General features: G+C 39.7%; 1 protein-coding gene across 3 annotated transcripts in view; it reads right to left on the bottom strand.

The window, feature by feature from the left end:
* Window positions 1–14,677, bottom strand: part of LOC127633573 (protein FAM222B-like) — a 64,766-nt gene continuing 50,089 nt past the window's right edge. For all 3 annotated transcript variants that reach the window (XM_052112796.1, XM_052112788.1, XM_052112778.1), the window contains exon 3: window positions 1–3,803. In XM_052112796.1, the coding sequence (XP_051968756.1) occupies window positions 2,098–3,803 (1,706 nt within the window). In that variant the 3' untranslated portion in view covers window positions 1–2,097. The remainder of the gene's footprint in view (window positions 3,804–14,677) is intronic.

The following is a 14,677-nucleotide window of genomic DNA, read 5'->3' as shown; positions in this document are numbered from 1 at the left end:
AAGACAACTCTCATACTCTTCAGATTCTTCCCACGCATTCAATCGACAGCCACAGAGTGACAGATATGAGAAAGTCTTTTGGAAGCTTTCTCCATTTCACAGCAATTGCAATTAAAAAATAAAATAAAAATAAAATCTAGAATTATAAATAGCACAAATTGCAAAACTGAAGCTTTGAAACTTATTGGAATAAAAACATTTCGTTACAGCCAAGAACTACACAGCTATAAAACATAATGACAGTAAAATATTTTTTATTTCTTCGTTTACATTATAAAGTAAATTTTTTATTCTATTCTTTTCTATTCAACAAAAGCTTGAATTCAAAATAATTTATTCAAAATCAGAATCATTATACCTTTTATTATAATCATGCTTGTAGTCAAAGGAAAGTCCAAGGACCAAATACTTAAGGCTTCATGAGGGCTGTTAAGGGGAGGCAAACAGACAGTGAGTCAAGACAAACTGACCCACCAGCACACACACCCCATTCACCAACACGCACACCAGCGTTCTCACACCAAGTCTGTGAATCCATATCCATATGCAGCCTCATTCATACACAGTTATTACACTTCTTTAAAGTTACAGCAGTACAATAGATAAGCCAGTGTATAATAAAATAAGCAATTAATCTGCTGTTTCAACTTTTTGATCTTTCTTTCAAAAAAGTCCTCGTTAATTTAACCACAAATGATCTTGCAAGTGATCAATTTGGTCTATTCAAGCACACTTAACAAAAGAATCAGTAGCAACTCCTACCTTACATTATTATAAAGGATGAATTAGAAAATACAGGATCATAAAACTTTGTTTAAAATAGTTCAGTTTTATTCTATCTAATATTAGTAACATGCCTGCAGACACCTTTTTCAGTAGTGTGTTTAGTCCTGTAAACCCACATACAGCCATACCACATATAGCCCACCTGAAACTGCACAACTCATCTATACAATTCAAGTAATAGTTTTTATATGTTAAGAAATAAAGGGAGTATAATGATTACATAAAAAAATGGCACAGCTTTAACATTAAAATGCATGTAGATTTTCTCCTCTGCCCTTCACAGCTTTACAGCGAAAAGACAGAAACTTCACAATCATCACTTAAAACCTCACTGGCATTGGTGACTCAGTAGGCAAAATGTTTTTAATAGTTATATTTGAAGAACTGAAACGCTGTAAAAGAGGCATGGTGTATATTCTGTTCCTGTGTTTAAAATGTCCTGCCAGCCACAATGCCTGCTATCCAGAAAAATTAGCTGATGTTTCAATCCTTCACTGATTAATATTAACAAGCCAACAGCAACTCACAGGTTCAAAAAACAATCTGGTTTCACACATAAATCCTTAATATCCATGATAAATCAATTTTCATTTCAGAAAACATAAAAAGAAACAGGTTCCTTGTGTAAAGGAACACATGACGAGCTTCACCTGGGAACAGTCTGAAAACAACAGTGACTGACACATTGTAGAATAGTTTAGATAGAAGTAAAAAAAATTAAAGGACAAAGAAAGTGTCATGCTGAAGAGGGAAGTGCTCTAAGATTGTCAGCCATCTTGATGCTATAAGACAGGTCTGAAACACAGATCTCTAAAATGAAAGTATGTAGGTTGTCTAAATCCTACCCTGGTAAGATGCTCTGTAGGACATTTTCCCCTTATATTTGATTTGCTTAGATTGATTTCAGAAGACATCTTTAATTAAATTGCAAGCAGTAATGCAAGAAAGATATGACACAGGAGCACTTCAGGTCCAGGTACTTGGATATACAAGACAGTAGTGGAAAAAAACTATATAATTCCCTTTAGTAGAAAATAAATTGATCACTTGCAAGATTGACAAACAAAACAAATAAAAAAAAAAAACCCACTGCTCTTTGTTAGACATATTTGTGTTTTTTTTTGTTTAATCAACAATCATCCTTGAGATTTCAATTCCCTCCTTAAGAACTCAATTCATAATTTTAAATGTAATTTCTTTGTTAAGACTAACAGAAGATTGTGAGACTAACTAGACTAAGACTAACAGATAGAAGTGTGAATGGCTGACAACACTGAGGAGAGACTGTGTCTGAGGCTTGTAAGCTGAAGCTTATCTGTACCCTGGGTGCTGGCCTTGCGTTTCCGAGGGGGGAACCACTACCTGGCCCATAGGGGGTGGCCTGTGCATCTTCCCCATCAGGATGAGATTCTGATCTCGGAAGCAGGGCGTCTGGAAGTCCCCTCCCATGCAATCTGCCATTTGCATCAGATTAGTCTGCCCTATTAAGGCTCCCCCTACTAATCGGTAATGGGCCGCTCCTCCTGTGAGGGCGCAGTCCATCCCTGGGGTGGGGTTGGTATTGCCCGTGCCAGTGCCTGCAGGGCCATGGAAGGGCACTGGGAGATCCTGTGAGCTGGAACTGTCGCTGTTGGGTGTGGGAAGGATACTATTCCAAACTGGTGGCTGATGGTAGTACTGCCCATTGGTGTAGTGCATCACAGCGCCTGGGGGCATTGCATTGTTACTGTTGTTGGCAAGTGGAGGGGAGGGGCTAGAGGGCTTCATGGCATAAGGCTGCCCCATGCTCATGTCTGGGGGATTGTTAATGCCCTTACAGGGGAGGCAAGGGTCCCGAAGTGGGGCTTTGCAGGGGTGTCCGCCCCTTTCAGAGATGTGCTGAAGGTGAGCTAGCTGATGCTGATTCCATGACCTCATCTGTGGCTGTTGGGGATTTCGCTGCTGTTGATGACTTTGATGTTGTAGGTGCTGTTGCTTCATATCATTGTGATACATGCGGTTCATTGTGGCCATGTTATGCGGTGGCATTGCACTTACCGGTGCAGAAGCAGCCATATTATCCGGAGGTCCAATAGCACAGGATGGGTGCATGAGACTGGTAGGGGGTGCACTTGGGTTGGCCCCATGCACCGAGACTCGTGAACTAGCATTGATGAGTAGACTTCGGTTAATGGGACTGGGGTTAGCGATCTGCCCTTCACACATTGATGTAGCACCAGCACCCTGAGCCCTAGCTTGGCAAAACTGGCTGATCTGGTGCACTATGCTGTTTAAATCTGCCTGACGGCCCTGATGTAGGCCTCCGGCCATGGACAATGGAATGGTTGAGGTAGAAACAGTCACATTAGGAGGGGCGTCTGCAATTGGCAGCTTCCTAGTACCCACCTGCAGGTCTAGAGGCGGGTTCTGTAGGTGCTGCTGAGGAAGCAGGATGGCTGAAGGGGGGTGGGAGCCAGGGTGGCCTATAGAAGCGGCGTAGGAAAGAGTCTGGGACCTTGGAAGGCCCTGGGGTTGCTGTGGCATTGAGGAGGAGGGTGGGTGTCTGAGTCCTTGGTGTGGAGTCCCAGGTTGCTGCAAAGTCTGAAGATTCTGAGGGTGTGGAGGAATCCCCTGTGGGTTCTGCGATGCTCCGAGAGGACCCTGCCGCGGGTGGTGCAATTTTAAAGTGCTGGCTGAGGTGGCTGAATAAGGGCCTCCAGTGGAATTCATGATCACCTCCTGGTGTTGTCGTGCCCGTGTGCCGTCAAAGTCCTTGAGGATACCCTTGACAAGGGGCACTTTGACGATGGCAAGAAGACCTGTCTTGGTGGTGGCCTGAGAGGAGGGGTAGGGACTATATCGGGGGCCAGCGGTGTCCAGTCCGTTGACAGTTCGGCGAACGTGGTTTCTCTGAGGGACCTTTATGCTGTTGGGGAAAATCTTGATGGTAAGAGGATTGTTGGCAACCTTTTTAGCATAAGCATCCAATTCCGCAGGTGTTGGATACTGAGCAGATCTCATCCTTTGTGTAGTGTCCCCTATAGGGAGGGAAAAAAAAGACAAAAATTAAAAAGTAAAATATATTATGGCTGGTAAAGTTGTAGTTATGAACTTTCCATTCTGTACAGAGAGCAGAGCAGGTAAGAAAACTGAGAGGAACAGGGATAAACATCCAGAATATAGCAGCCTTTGAAAATGTGTTTCATTCTAGCCAGAATATGTAAGCAGGATGATTTTGCCTGGTGTGAGGACTGAGTTTTTGAAAGTCTTAAGAGACATTGTTTTCTCAGTTCGATAAAGTGCTCGATAACACAGCAAGAATTTACCATGTGTTAAGCACCGCTTTAAACACTATTGGCATGAAAGATGGAATTTCTGAAAAATTATCATAAAGAATGTGATTTAAAAAACATAAATGCATATTGAAAATTAAGGCGAAGAACAATGTGTGGGGAGGTGATTGTCACGACCAAAGGTTTGATGTTAAAAGCATGTGTCCAGAAAAATTATAAAATGTTCTGTTCACATGTGAAAAGAAAATCTAAAAGGTCAGTACTACATAGGCTCGCTCGCTCGCTCTCGCTCTCTCTCTCTCATTAAATATTTTGAATAATCATATCATCATTCTAATTGAATGCATTGACATCTCAACTATATTATGCCCCACACTGAATATAATTGAACTTTAAATGACTTAAATCACCAACTGAGCTTAATAATGTTTATAATTTGTAATTGATTGCTGTAATTTATGGAATTTACATTTTCAGATGAAGAAGCTCAGCAAATGCTATCAGAGGTAGAGAGGGGCAGATTAAAAATCTTTAAAAGATTTAAAAGGTAGTATTTCTGAATATGAATTCAGCATGGGACATATAGTTTAAATAGAACTGTTCAGGTTGTAGTCCTAAACCCGGAAGAGAATTCGCCATTGGTTCCCTCTGGATTTTCCTAAAGGTTTTTAATAATGGGTTTTTGAGAAAAATAAGGTCTGTGGTAAACATTACTTGACAATATTTGGACGTTTTGTTCTACAAAATAAATTACACACAGTCATACCGCAAATGGGAATTTCAATTACATACTTTAAAAAAAAAAAAAAAAAACGCACAGCGGATTAAAAATTCAAGTTTGAAGGAAATCCTGAGGGAATCCATGGTGAATTAGACTTCTGGGTTCACCTACAAATTGACATCACGGCTGAACAGCTCTTTAGTCTTATTTAGTCTTGATAAAAAAAAGAAAAAAAAGTGTATAACATTCTGAGAATGCCATTCATCCAACCTTTCAACCAACCAACCAGAATTATAGGGCAAGGTTAATTCATAAATTAAATGTAAACAGGGCAATAATAGTAAGGGCAACAATAGGCCTAATAATAATAATAATAATAATAATAATAATAATAACAACAACAATAACATTGCGTATTTATTTTTTAATTTAACACATGTGTACAGAAGTTTAAGATATTTAACAGCATATTATAATAACTTTACAGTGGAAGGGTAGTTAGGCAAATCTTTTGCAATGGAATGAACACGGAGTGAGATTTCTCTTATCAGTGAGTGGGAGTGAGCAGGAAATGAAGAACCCGGAGTGGAGCTCGAGCGGAGTGATTATAGAATGCTTTGAGTGCAGTAGGGGAATTGTAGCTGCTCCACTCCACTCACATACTCTGCTTCCAGCTTAATTTTATGTGACCATCATACCAATGTATGCATATTACAGTACCTTCATGATTATACTGTCTGCTGTCCAGGTAAATATTTTTCTGCTCCACTTTCCACTTTGATTATGACTTTTTTGATACTAACAAGATGGCTGTCTTCTGAATTATAGAAGAAAAACATAACCACAACGCTATACTATATATAGGTTTAGTCATGTTTAGAGTTCCTCTAGCTCAAGCGGTAGAGTGTGGAACTAGCAATGGGAAGATTGTGGGTTAGATTCCCAAGAAACTCATATACTAATAAAATGTATACCTTGAATCTACTGTAAGTTGCTTTGCATAAAAGCACCTACCAAACACCCAAGTGCAAATACAAATGTTTATCCTGTTAATATGAAAAAATAAGATGCATTATGCACAGTATTAAGGACATTTGTCTTGAAGTAACAATTTTGTTTGTAAACACAATACAAAAAGGATAATATTCAATACTATTAATTTACAATGAGTTTGAGTCGAATCCAGTGGTGTCCTAATGTGAGTGTTTTGTGTTAAGTTGAATGTGTGTTAATTTCCTCTACATCACTACCATATGTAACATACTTCCTACATGGCAAGGTGGGATCTGCCATAGCAGAAACTGCATGCACAGGCGCACACACACTTTGAACACTCATACTGCAGACAACAGCAAAAGCTGTTAATTGCCGCTGTTACATTTAACAACACCTCTGTGATTGCACACGGTGTGTGTCTGTTTGAATGTCTTACACAGTGTCTGTCTCAAGAGTGTGAATAAGGAATTAAAACCTCTCTTGCTCTGCCCATCATGGGACCTGCCTCTGAGAAAAGCACCTACCATAAAAGCAAAGTGTGGTTAGCATCTTACACATGCTCTTACCTATTAATGAGCGCTTTCTTTGAATCTTTGTTTTTCTCTCTCTCTCTCTCTCTCTGTTTGTTGCAAGACTGTCCTTTACAACCAATTAAGCTGCTTGTACAACTGTAGACTCACATCCCCCAAGCACGAACACATATTCACACCTAAATGTACACGTGTATCTACACAAATCTACACAAACCTTTTGCCTTTAATGGTGAATAAAAATGTAGAACATTCATGGAGTAAATAATTTAGCTGGTTTTAACCATACAGAGGTGTGCAAGACTCAGCTCACAATATAAGCTCTTTCCTTAAGCACACCACTGCTCTACCTGAGAATTACATCTTCACCTGCCATGACACCTCTGATGCAATGGGATGAGAAGGAAAAGTATAGTGGGTGAAAGATGGAGAGAAAAACAAAGGAAGAGAGTGAGAGAGAGAGAGCGCGAGCGAGCATGAGGAAGGAATTAAGGATGATAAGCGCTCTCTGTGAGGCTTCTGAAAGGGGGTCTTTGTATAAAACAAGCTTTCATCACTTGAGGTGAGAGGAGAAAAGAGAGATATGGGGGGGGGGGGGAGTGCAGGGGCATTTGATGAGCACCCACCTGCACTTCCCTTGTTCACACTGACATGGAGGCGCACACAAGTTTTATTTTTATTTAGTTTGAGGACTTTCTATCAACTTTTATAGTTTTAATACTGAGCTAATGACATTTTCTAACCCATCAACCTCACAAAAACCTTTCTGCATTTTTACATTTTCATTAAGACATTATTTAATACATTTACAAAGCAGAGGACTGTTGGCTGGTCTCCACAATGTAGCTGATTTCAGGTTTTCCAATCCTTGTGGGGACAATGTAGACAAAACCTGACCCACACACTTTTACTATCTAAATACGTACATACCATAAACTATTAGTTTTATATATATAGTGAATTACTAATACCACAGAGCAGGAGTTGGCAACCTTTTTGACATGGAGTGCCATTTTTTTACTTTTCGGGTCAATGGCTGTGCTGATGCACCTGCAGTCCAATCTACATCTTCATGTAATCCTTCCTCATGATCACGCAGCATGATTTCATAAGCTGAATGGGAGACTAAATACTACTGAAGTGTGATGAGACTTGCGCTGTGCATGAATCACACCTGCAAAACTTTATTTCCAGATTTAGTTAATATTTTTAATAGACTTGAAAAGATTTTTGAACCCCACAATGGTTCAATGGTTTGTTTTCTCTTTTAATTGTTTCATGTAATTTTGAGTGTGACCATGGTTTAAAGAGCTTGGGTATACTGCAGTATTGTCATATTTTTATTTTTTAGCCTCCCATTCAGCTCACGAAACATGCTGCATACAGACTGGAATGCAGGTGCGGAATTTATATAAATAAAATAGTCCATTCCTCTCTCGCACTTGCTGCCAGTGATTACTCCTCCATATGCCAATGCTGGCATGCGTGCCATAGGTTGCCGACCTCTGCCATAGACTAACCATAACACAAACTACCCCAAAAAGAAAGCCTTTTACAATGAGAATTTTAATGCAGTATTTGCTTTATTTATAAAACGATTTTCCAATTGAGGACATCCTTGAATTTTCCCAAAAGGGAGATTTTGTCAGCTTGAACTCACTTTTTAGGATTAGTTTCCCCCCCCAAACTATAGCTAAGCGCACACGAACACACACAGTATTAGCATGCATTTCTTTGCATTCCTGGCCCCCTCATCCCCAGTGAGCGGATAGACAGCCTGTACACTGTGACTGAGCTCATTCATCCAGCCTGAGCTGATTCAGTCACTGCTCACAGCTCACATTGCCCTCTAAAAAAACACCACAAACACTGAACAAATACCCAACACTTTCCACTAAGTGACACAAAACAACTAACACCCTAACTCTGGACTAAACATGGTGAGTCATTCTAAGAAATCTCTACATGTTGGAATATTCAGGGAGAAATACACATAAAACAGACTATATGGCTTAATTCCTCCGTTAATGATGCAACACCCACAGTCTGGGCCCTTTAAATGTCTCACCTTAAAGGGATTGTTCACCCAAAAATGAAAATTCTCTAATTATTTACTCACCTTCATGCCATCCCAGATGTATATAACTTTCTTTTGCGGAACAGAAACAGATTTTTAGAAGAATATTTCAGCTCTGTAGGTCCTTACAATGCAAGTGAACGATGACCAAAACTTTGAAGCTCCAAAAAGGAGATAAAGGCAGCATGAAGACTCCAGTGGTTTACTAAATGTCTTTTGAAGCGATCTATGCTGCACTCCCCTGGGTGGACGGCAGTGGAGGACTCCGCGACGGGCATACCTCCTCCTTCCTGGGTTACGGCACCAGTGTAAAGCAGTTCAATGGAAAGGAGGCAGCGAGAACCGGATTGATAATATAAATAATATTTTAATTATAAACTTAAACAAAAGAAACAAACACACATGACGGACATGTCCGTAAACTATCTCTCTCTCCCGCACCACTGCCCGCAATCAGCTTTTATCCCTCTCGGAGGCTTGATTAGCTTGATAAAGGACCGGGTGTGTAGAATCATGACCCGGCCCCACCCTCCGCCCTGTCACAATGTGTTAAGCAGAGCTGAGAGTAGTACACTCTTATTGGTAACAGAAAGTAGAGGTGCAGCAATCAAGAAATTAGAGGTTGATACAGATCACCGATATTTTAAACAAAATGGCACCTGACATTTCTTAACTAAATAGCTTTCCTGCCAATCTCAGGGTATGTCAGCTGCCTTCACTAGCTGCCTGCATTTGCTCATAAAAAGAGAGAAAATAGAGGAGAGAAATCGGAGGAAGAGCCATTCTGGGCTCAATAAATGAACCATTGAGGATTAGATCAAGGAAAGAGGGAGAGGAGAGTCATTTTGTTAATAACTCACAAGGGAGTGCTCCCTATTTTCACTGCTGCCTATTTCCACTGTCAGAGGCATGCTCCCCTGTAGTGTGACACTGTAGGGTGATAATGAGGAGTCAGTCTTGTTCGGATTAGACAACAACAGACAGGTCGGCAGTCATGCAATACATTCTGAGAACTTTTAGTGGAGGAGAGGGCAGGGGAAAGTGATCAGGAGACATTCCAACATGCAGAGGGCATGTATCGAAACTCTTTTAAATGCTTGGTTATAGGAATATTAACCAAAAATTTGAATTTATGAATTGTATGAATTTATTTATTCTGTGGAACACAAAAGGTCAATTTCTAAAAAGTCTTTACAAAGTTAATTTGACATATAATGATCAAATTAATAACTGAAACTGATCTGTCGAGCTCAGAAAAAACAACAACAAAACAAAACACCATAAAACCACAGTAAAAGTAATTCATAGGACTCATGCACGATTTCAAACTCTTCTGAAGCCATACGATCACTTTGTTTCACTTTTGTTTTCCATGGAAGAAACAAAGGGGGGGGGAGAGATTAGGGTGAGTAAAGACAGATTTACATTTTTTTTATTAAATATTCCTTAAATCGCATTCTGTACGGGAGTGACAACCACATTTTACAACCAAATTAACTCCTGAATAAGTTAGTGAAACCCTTATTTACATAAAATCACAGTAACCATTTCAATTTTAAGTTAACTTCAAGGGTTCATGAACGGTTATTTTGTTTTTTGTCGGGAGTCGGGAATAAAGAAAATGTATTGCGATGGATATGCGTCAAACAGTACTCAAAATAACAGGGAATAAAGCCACAGTGAGCTATGAGCTTAAATAGAACAGTAGATAGATCTTCAAATGATAAAATCACTCACATTAAAGTCAAACAAAAATAATCAAACTGCCTATATAGTATTCTTTAAAAAACTGCCTATATAGTATTCTTTAAAAAAAAAATTAAATAAATTATCCCCTTTTCTCCCAATTTGGCATGCCCAATTCCCACAACTTAGTAGGTCCTCGTGGTGGCGTGGTTACCTCAATTGTCAGTTGCCTCCGCTTCCGAGACCGTCAATTCGCTCATCTTATCATGTGCCTCGTTGTGCATGACACCACAGAGACTCACGCTATTCTCCACGATCCATGCACAGCTTACCACGTGACCCATTGAGAGCGAGAACCACTAAACACGACCACGAGGAGGTTACCCCATGTGACTCTACCCTCCCTAGCAACCAGGCCAATTTGGTTGCTTAAGAGACCTGGCTGGAGTCACTCAGCACACCCTGGATTCCAACTCGTGACACCAGGGGTGGTAGTCAGCGTCTTTACTCGCTACCCAGGCCCCTGCATTATAGTATTCAATATAGTGTAGTGCTCTGTCCGGGCCGATTGACATTTCTGTGAGGCATCGAATGCTAGTATTGTAATGTGCATGGAGTTACACTGCTGTGGTTTATTAGCCTCTTTGGGTTGGTTTGATTTTTAAATGGTTTAGCATTTCACTTGTTGAAGTATTGCCTGTATACCAGAGCAAAAGGGAAAAACATTGACTTACCGTTTATCAAGTGCTACAGCGTTGCCAGATGAAAAAATAATCATGTGTAAGAGTGTACCAGTCACATGAAGTCATGCAGTGCAACAAATGCAGCAAAACGCAAGTGTCTCGAAATGCATTTATAAATATTAAGGTTCTTTTTAACTTGACATGGTGTCTAAAAAAATTAGACAGTCAAGCAGGAGATGCTGGGAAAAAAGTTAGATATGGCGCAACTGTCAAAAATTCAGTGAGAATTTGGATAGAAAACAATTGGGAAAACAGCACAGAAGCACACAAAAACAAGTTTGAACAGCCCGCTAACTCACCCTATACTCGAATTTGGCCCAAAACCTGATGGTTTCTTAGGTCCCATCAGGCTTGAGTTCAGTTGAAGACTTCTTTTGCAGGAGTAGAATAACGGAATAGTGATTTTAGTATTTTGAATAAAGGTGTGTCCGACGCTTAAATGATTAATGACCATCTGTGCACATTGCTTATAAAATCTGTGTAGTGTGTGTGTAGAACCAAACTGAACTAGTTATTAATGAAATATTTAAACATGCTTCTAAGATCTCCGGTAACTAATATTACACTGTTAATAGCCAAAAACATAAAATGGCTTGAAATCTTGCCATCCATGTGTCTGGCCAAGATGTTTCTATGTGCATCAAAATGTCAATCATTCAAATTTCAGAAGTGATTCCTCTATTCTCTACACACAGTGAATGAAAATTTAGGAGATTCATTCCTGCCTTTAAAGAGAGCGTTCACACAAAAATGAATACAATAGTAGATGTAGGCAGAATGACAGCCTCGGTCACCATTCACTTTGATTGTATGGAAAAAAAGAAGCAAAGAAAGTGAATCGTGACTGAGGCTGTCATTCCCTGTAACATCATTGTAAAGAGATCAATGAAAAGGAGGTGGCGAGAACCGGCTTGATAATATAAATAATATTTTTAATATAAAACTTACACACACACATGACGGACATGTCCGTAAACCATCTCTCTCTCCCACACAATCCTCCGCAGTCGACCTTTATCCTTCTCGGGAGGCTTGATTATCCTAATATGGGACCGGGTGTGTACGATCACGACCCGGCCCCGCACTCCGCCCTGCCACAATCATCTTTTGTGTTTCACAGAAGTAATACAGGTTTAAAACAACATGAGAGAGTGAACTATCCCTTTTAATACAGTTATCACTACCATAACTTTGCAGTGTGTACGTGGACAATGAGCAGTGCTTCCCCGGTGCCTCTTCTCGAGGGATGTGAACATCCCCAGAGCTTTTTCTCATCGTGAGGCTCAGTGCTAATTCTGGCTCGTTTCTATCTGGGATTTATCATTAAAACAGGGTTTTTTACTAACCTCTCCCTGCTTCTCTCACTCCCTTTCTCTCATCAGCAGTGATTTGAGGATCACCGTAATCAGCCAAACCCCAGGAGCCCCATTACAGGCACACAGGGTTGTTACACAGCTATTGTCGACCTTTTCTGTCCAAGCGCACCATACACATCTCCTAACTGCCATTTCTCCCTCCACACTTACACACTCACACACACATGTTGTGTTTCCATGTTTTATGGGGACTTTCCATAGACATAATGGTTTTTATACTGTACAAACTTTATATTCTATCCCCTAAACCTAACCCTACCCCTAAACCTAACCCTCACAGAAAACGTTCTGCATTTTTACATTTTCAAAAAACATAATTTAGTATGATTTATAAGCTGTTTTCCTCATGGGGGAATTCCACAAAATGTCCCCACAAGGTCAAAAATTTTGGGTTTTACTATCCTTATGGGGACATTTGGTCCCCACAAAGTGATAAATACACGCTCACACACACACACACACACACACACACACACACACACACACACACACACACACACACACACACACACACACACAATTTTAAACACTCTAAACCGAGAACTCTTCCTCTCTGCTGATCTGAGTGGGTGTTCTTATATATTGTCTTATATAGGGTTACACCTCATGGAGAAGCGAATCCTCCTACTTTTGTTCATCTCTTTCTTCTTATCTTAAGCCATCTTTTACTGCCTGCTCATCTCACTTTCTTTTCAGCTTCCTTTGAAAGGGTTCAGAGAGAGCGAATGCAAAAGAAAGCATGCTCTATCTAGACAAAAGCCTATATTTTTTGCCTGTCTTTTCATGAGTATGTAATGGCTGTTTGTTCCTGCATTCCAAGGTATATTCAGTCTCTTCCTGTCCTCCTGTCTGCATCCTGCCTCTCCTGAGCGAATGTGCCCATGCCAGATGTGCTCTAGTAACATCTGGATCACAGCAGGGAACACGGTTTGAAAGGGTAGTTAGTGACATGCCACAGGAGGTTTAAATCAGAGTTCGCATCATCACATCTGTTTTGTATCTGTCAGATTTGTGATTTGGTGTTGGAGATTTAACTGAATTAAATGCAACAATTTGTTCTGGTCTTGCTTTTTCAATAAATATTGTGCTACTAAGTGGAGGTTGTTTGTTTTGATCATCAGGATGCTACACCACAGATATGCACAGGTAAAATAGTGTAGGAGGATGTGCACAGCAAGGAATTACTAATAGAGTAATATTGGCTTTATCAAAACAATATCAAATCTACATTCACACAAGGAATGACAGACGTGTACATAAATATCAGAGAAATGACAGAATCGTCATTCTCAGGGAACGCATGAAGGATAAAATTAGACTATGACAAAAACTTTGCAACCCATCAAAGTGACAGATAATACTTTTAGCATAACCTCAGGTGCAGACTCTCTTTTTTCAGAGTTCATCATGAGCGACTGGACAAAATGTGAGCTACACGACCCATTTAAAGGCCAATGATTAAGTGATAAAGATTTATAAACTTGCATTTATGTCCAGGTAATGCTTTCATCATTGTTTCTATCCAGTTATAATGCATTTATGTGTGGTGTTTAATCTCTTAGAACACTTAACCTTTAAATCATCGTCATTAACAACCAAGCAAAGCATGTGGCAAACTAATTAATCCTCTGTCACCCTCAATTACGCAGTTCAGAGTCAAAACACTGTGGGCCAATTGGGCTCCATTGTGTCTTTATGTGCACATGGGGCTCTATTTTTGTGAGTGTGCAAAGCGCTACGATTGTATGCAAAAAAAAAATAAAACGTTTCGTGCCGGTGCTAATTCTAATTGCAATTTTCTTGCCAGCGCAAATGGGCGTAGGTTGCAGTGGGTGTAGGCGCGCAAACTGTGGGTGTATTGTATGTAAATGAAGTGGCGCAAAGAGCAATTTGCTATTTTCCTAGGAATTTGGTTGTTGCGCCAAGACTTTTCAATACCATGTTTTAATCCTGCGCAAAGGCTAAATTCAGTTCCTGCATTTGCAGTTTGGAGATTCCACCAGCAGGAGGTAATAAAGTTCATGTCCAAACTCTTAAAATATAGTGGAACATTAAATTAAGTCCCTGACAATTACGGCCATAGCCATTTTGAGAAAATAATTTATAATTATGAGATAGTCTAACAATCTAAAGGCTTATTTTTCAATTATTATCATTATGTTTAAAATTGTATATTTTATATATATATATAATTTTTTTGTGATTTTTAAGTCAATGCAAAAGGGGCTAGTGGAAGAAGTTGGTAAAATGTTTGGATTTGTTATGCATTTTTTTGACCACATCATTATTTTGATTATATTTTCATTTCATTTAAAGTGTCATTTGAATTTAGAAAAATATTTGGTTAAATTTGTTAAAATATTTATGCATCACTGACGCATGATTTTGCTAAAACCACTTGCACCTGGATTTAACATATGCTTGGACGATAATACCAAAACTCCATGGCCATGCCCACTAACTTTGAGCTTATGACTTAAGGCATTGCCT

Source organism: Xyrauchen texanus, chromosome 3 (assembly GCF_025860055.1).
Source record: "Xyrauchen texanus isolate HMW12.3.18 chromosome 3, RBS_HiC_50CHRs, whole genome shotgun sequence".
In the NCBI taxonomy this organism is placed as follows: Eukaryota; Metazoa; Chordata; class Actinopteri; order Cypriniformes; family Catostomidae; genus Xyrauchen; species Xyrauchen texanus.
This window is presented reverse-complemented; position numbering and strand designations above follow the sequence as displayed.